The 5,984-nt window shown below is 42.6% G+C and overlaps 1 protein-coding gene across 3 annotated transcripts; it reads right to left on the bottom strand.

Moving 5' to 3' along the window:
- Positions 1-2,432: 2,432 nt before the first annotated feature.
- Positions 2,433-4,769, bottom strand: LOC309703316 (uncharacterized protein). Of its 3 annotated transcripts, XR_014275850.1 has the most exons (4): positions 3,394-4,769; positions 3,109-3,152; positions 2,936-2,982; positions 2,433-2,818 (listed from the first exon to the last, which is right to left on the bottom strand). XR_014275850.1 is itself a non-coding variant. In XM_082528099.1 (3 exons), the coding sequence occupies exon 1, from the start codon at positions 4,310-4,312 to the stop codon at positions 3,398-3,400; it is 915 nt and encodes a 304-aa protein (XP_082384225.1). In that variant the 5' UTR covers positions 4,313-4,769; the 3' UTR covers positions 2,433-2,818; positions 3,109-3,152; positions 3,394-3,397. The 3 variants fall into 3 exon arrangements, 1 of the variants encoding a protein (XP_082384225.1); XR_014275851.1 differs by having other exon boundaries at positions 3,109-4,769; XM_082528099.1 differs by lacking the exon at positions 2,936-2,982.
- Between the last annotated feature and the right edge of the window lie 1,215 nt (positions 4,770-5,984).

Genomic DNA, 5,984 nt, shown 5'->3' on the forward strand with positions numbered 1-5,984 from the left:
GAAGCTTCAGACGTCACTGATCACGTGACTCTGGCCAAACGAATCAAGCCTCGACACGGTGCTTCTGAAGCAGCGCGTTGATCTTTCTGACACACGCACCGGAGCGTCAGCTTCAAGCGGACCATCACTACGTCTCACATCTAAAGGTGTCAAGGTAACTTTGAACTGAGTTCAGTCAATCTGGAGTTTTTCCAAGTTTTCTGTTGCTCTCTGTGAGAGAAGAGCGTTAAAGGCGGGGCTCTCCAGAGTCCAGCAAAACAGGAAACCACAGCTGGGTGTGTGTAAGTGTGCAAACCAATAGAATGCATCGTGGTGGGGGGGGGGGCATCACGGGCAAGAAAAAAATAAAATAATCGGTCGTACCCATGCTTCCCCGACGTCATGCCAGCGCATATTGGGAAATTCGTAGGCACCGATCGGTTTTCTATCAGCCATTTGCTGGGAGTAAGGGCGCCCTCCGTTTGCGAGGTGCGCCTGCTGCTGGCGGCACAGGGAGGAGAGGGCGGGGCGGCGGGGAGTCTCTGGCTGGCTGGAGCGGCATCTAATAACCAACTCGCAAAACAAAATAAAAACAACAAACAGATATTATGATACAGACTTATAATCTGCACCCATGTTTTTTCTAAATTCTATAAAGTGAGCGCGAGAGCCCTCGGTGCGCCTGCGCGCTGCTGAAGTCAAAGTAAACTTTATTGTCATCTCCGCTACAGACAGTCCAGCATATAGAGAGACGAGACGACGAGGCTGCAGTTACAGCGGTGCAAGTAAACAAACAATAAATATAAGAAGAGTAAGAAAATAAATCTACACTTTAGGACTCGAGGTAAAGGATCAATAACAATTTAAATTTATAATTTACAGTTTGATGATTTAAAGTCTCACACAACCCGTCAAAAGGGGCGGGGCCGGCTGCTTCCAAGTAGAGCACATTTCATTTATAATGATGTAAATCCAAGCCCATCATGGATTCACGATCTGAATCCTGGGTTGTGTGAAATCCCAGAAATCAACCTTAGACAAAGTGAATCTGTGAACTAAGGTGTAGGTCTGTTAGGCAGGGCCGTGCAGAGAGGTTTAAAGGGGCGGGTGCTCAAAGTTAAAAAGGGGCACATTGAACCAGGCTGAATAACAACAACACACTTTCATCAAGAATCTAATATGGGCAACAAGGCAAAGCAAACGTAGCTGATGCTTTACCTGATGGGTACAATGTTGCTGTTGAGGGGTTGCTGTGGATAGTGCTGGAGGGCAGGCAGGGCTGGACTGGGACAAAAAATCGGCCCGGGCATTTTGACTGGAGACCGGCCCACCAAAAATGTGACGTCATTCATGGATAAAACCGCAAAGGATTCTGGGAACTTTTGGCAAGCGGTACTAGCGCATACAGGCTTTCAATTGAACTCAGTTACACAGCGATAAAAAGAAACACAAAAAATGGCAAGAAGGTAATTAACATTAAAAATGTATTTTGTAAGAAGTAGTTGGACAGCAGAAATGGCTCAAATATTACAATTATTTTTCAACTACTAATTAATTACCGTTGAGCTCAAAGGTTATATTAATACACGGTTAACGAATGTGTACTTATGACGACGATTTGTGAGACGAACAAAGGTAAACTTACGTTTGTTTGTACGATGGTCTTTCGGTGCATTTCAAGGTCCTGCACCCATCCGTCGGTAAACTGTACCTGGGCTTGTTGCAGTGACCTGAAGTTACTAAACTTCATGAGTGTATGCACTCACTCCAAGAACCGTATAATTATAAATCTGAGCGTGGTGAAAGTTGGGCAGCACGCTAACGTCTTTTGTCCCTCTGTGTGCTCGTAAGGGTCTGACCCTTTCACTCCTTTGATTTTTTCCTCGTATCTTTTCTTTGTCTTTTCGTCGAGTCTGTCTTTGTACGGACCGGCATTGTTCTCCGTCGTTTTGTACATTCCTTTTTTGTGCGGCAAAGAAAAAACAAGAAGGTATTGGAACCGGAGAATGAACGTTTTGCGGTGCTGCAATTGCAAATGCTTGTATTTGATGCGGTACTTGGATTGTTTTGCCAGGAGTTCCCGGCATGCAATGCGCAAAGTCACGTGGTCTGTCAATCGCTATAGGAAAAACCATAAAGCCTTTGCATGAAAACAACTGCTTTGATGTACACTGCCTTGTTGGTATATATGTATCAATCTAATAAAGTTAAACCTACACCATTCTCCCTATTCGGGATTTTAAACAGTACATAGCGGAAACAAAAAGACTGCTTGGTAGAGTTAACCTCCTGAACTATCTACAACACATGGTAGAAACCTGAAATTAAGACCAAGAACACTAGAGGTGAGACATGATCATTAATTAATATTAAAATTAATAAATGACAGATTTAGGGATATTTTCATAAAGTATTTATTTACCAAAACAATAGAAAACAGAATGGTAGCACAATATATTTTGTTAACACAGCAACCTTTAAATATGAAAGGAGACAGAGAAAGAAAGGTGAGAAAGAAGAATAAGAATAACACTTAATTGAGTTTTTGATGGCATTTTACACACAGTACTAATACAGTATCTAGAAAATATGGGAAAATACTGGCATCATATACAGTACTTACTTCTGAAGAAATTATATGGGACCCTGAAAAACAGGACACAAGTGAAAGGACAAAGAACTGTGAATGGCAATTGATGGACTTGCTCAGATGATCACAGTACTGGCATCTTTATTCCAGAAAGGAATTAGAGAAATCATATACACTAGTACTTACGTTGATGAACTTAAAAAGTTGAATGGTCTCGAACCTCTTAAACAAACAATGTATGATCAGACCCTGACAAACAGGACAGAAAGGAATAAAGATTAGATGAATATTAAAATCTATAAAGGACAGATTATGATTGAATTGTATCACCGAAGACTATTCACTCATCAATAAAAGGTCACCTACAACACTTCCACAGCAGCAACACTGAACATATCTTAAGACATGGAAACCTTTATGAAGTGAAAGGACAGTGAAGGTTGAGAAAGAATTGTACTTAATAGATTTTTACAGACGATGACAGTACTGGTATGCTTACTCTAGAAAAATGGTTGAATCATATTCCATATAGTACTTACTTAAAATGAACACACTTCAGTCCTCCTAAAATGACTGACAGCATCTGAAATGAAACAATGACAGATTAAGACTGTAAGAATATATGTTTATAAATGCCTAATACTCCAATCTCATATTTATTCTATCTATTAAGATGGACAAATTCTAAGCATTTACCAATCACTTGACTTGTTTGAAGTGAAGGTAGATACTAAATGTATTCATTTAGGCAATAACAATAAAGCTGAATCTAATATTAACAATAGATAATTAGGAATGTTTTGCTCATTTTTATTTCACCTCACCAGGTTACAAAAGGAGCTTTCTCAGCAGGTCACTCTTCTCAGCTACCCTGTCAATGACCATGTCAGAGTCCAATGACATGAGAATGTCCTTTTCAGTGGCCATCAGCATAAACATCTCCAGCTTGTTTGCAGACAGGCTGCTTCGGAGTCTGCTTTTAATGAACTTGAGTGTAGAGAATGTTCTTTCACAGGCAACCTGAGTGAGGGAGAGGGTCAGCAGGTACTTGTATGCCAGCCCAAGGAGACGATAGGCATCAGACAGCATGTTGAACCGCCTGAGTATTTGATAGCAGCACAGTGGGCAATTTTTGCAAGAACCACAGCTTTCGGTCACAATTTCACTTTCTTCGTCCCATTCTTCAGATCTGTCCTTTGCTGTTCTGGTCGTGTACTCATCTACATGTGATGTCTTAAGCCTTTCCCACTGTTCAGCAAAACGTTTCAGTTCTGACTGAAGGTTATTAACTGTAGCCCTGCTGTCAAATTTAAGTAGACAGGCGCTGAGGTTCTGAAATGCATTACTTGGAAGAGAAACTGTTCTGACCTGGCTAAACTTCCTGGGGTCCAACCATGCCAAATCGGCAAGAAGAGGGCCATGTATGACAAATCGTCTGTGGATTGCTTCAATAACTGTGTCCAGGATGATGTTGTGCACTTTCACCTCATATGATTTCTCAGCATTGATTTGCAACTCATCTTCAGGCATCTCTCCGGCCATGCCTTTTCTCTTTTTGGCTCTCTTTTTAGGTAGTTCAGCCTCCACTTCCATGTCTGTGTTGTTCTCCCTCTCCTCTAGTTTTTGATTTGTCTGTTTCACAAATGTGTCTGCAGCTGTCTTCACAGTTGGAAAGTCCCTGGCAATACTTTTGAGGCCATCTTGTGTGGCAGTCACCATATGATGGGCAGAGAGAATGTCCATCCCCTTTGACTGGAGGTACTTTGACAGAGGAGTTGTTGCTCAAACACTCTAAGAAATATCTGTGCTGTTAACACAGTTTCATGCTTCAAGAGACACTCTTTAAAGCCTCGTGCTTTGGCACAAACAGCTGGCTTTTCTTTTTCCCTCTTTTCAATGGCTTCCATCGTCAGCACTACATCAACGAAGAGGCCATCATCTGGTTTTCCAAAATGTCCAAAGATTTTCTGGAGGGCATCATGCTTGGCCCACCACCGTGTCTCACCTATTGGACTGAGGCGTCTGTGTCTTGTGTTTTCGGTTTGTTTCTCCCACAGATTAACCCTGTGATAGGACTCCTTGATGAACACAGCTATGTCATTAAGTAAATTAAAGAGTGATCCACTTTCAATGACACTTTGTGTTGTGTCAGCAATCACAAGATTAAGTATGTGTGCATAGCACCGCACATGAGTTGGAGACTGGGCAGTCATAAGTGCTGAAAAGCCTTTGTACTGGCCCTGCATATTTGAAGCACCATCTGTTGCATTCCCAATGCACATGGCCTTGTCTAGATTCAGATGCTCTAAAACTCCGGAAAGCAAGTTTACAAAGTACTGCCCCGTGGATGCTTCGCACCTCACTATGGAGACAAGCCTCTCCTGCACAGACTCAGTAACATACCTGATGATTACTGAACACTGATCATAACCTGTGATGTCTTGGGTTGTGTCTAGCTGAACAGAAAACATCCCAGCTTTCTGGACATCACTGGCGATGCTCTCTTGAAGGAGATGGCCAAGTGCATCAATCACTGAGTTGACAGTTGTTTTGGAGAGTAGGGTGATGAGAGATCCTCTACCTCTTGATCCACTGGTCTGATGCAACTTCTTGCTTTTTTCAATGCAGTCATTCAAATGTTCTCCAAGGCACATATCATACTTGCCTAATAACACAATCAGTTCCAGAAAGTTACCATGATCGATGGTGTTATCACCTAAAATGTATGCAGCCTCATTCTCCACATGCCTATAGCTGAGTCCCCTCTTCCCAAGTACTTTGATCACATCCACTATACGCTCTAAAACTTGCCGTCTCTTTTTCACTTGTGCTCTGTGAGCTGACAACTGACTGCCAGCAAACAAGCTCCTGATGTTGCCTTTTGAGCACCTTAAGAAAAAAGCTTCAGCACAGGTCTGGTGTGTATTGCTCTTTTCATGCTCCTCTGTGCGCAGATGTATATGTCGCCAGTCACTCATGCCTGTTATAAATGTGCTGGTGTCAGTCAGCCTTGCAAATGCCAGACACACAAAGCAGAACAATAAATGGCGTTCTTTGCAATAAGTAAGCCACTTCCTGTTGGTGCCATCTTTACAGCTGAACACCCTCATCACAACTGCACTGCTACTGTTCTGCTGTGGGTGGTAATCTAAGAAGGCCTGTAATATGGCAGGTTCAGGGCGAGCAAAGTAATCGATGCCCTGGCTCTCACTCTCCTGCTCTTCCATCTCTCTCTCTCTTGCTCTTCCATCTCACTCTCCTGCTCTTCCATCTCTCTCTCTTGCTCTTCCATCTCACTCTCCTGCTCTTCCATCTCACTCTCCTGCTCTTCCATCTCTCTCTCTCTTGCTCTTCCATCTCTCTCTCTTGCTCTTCCATCTCTCTCTCTTGCTCTTCCATCTCTCTCTCCTGCTCT

Source organism: Aulonocara stuartgranti, assembly GCF_965226115.1.
Source record: "Aulonocara stuartgranti genome assembly, chromosome: 3".
In the NCBI taxonomy this organism is placed as follows: Eukaryota; Metazoa; Chordata; class Actinopteri; order Cichliformes; family Cichlidae; genus Aulonocara; species Aulonocara stuartgranti.

Excerpts from the sequence above, each read along its gene's own strand:
- LOC309703316 (XM_082528099.1), bottom strand. The coding sequence starts at position 4,312 with ATGGACATTCTCTCTGCCCATCATATGGTGACTGCCACACAAGATGGC.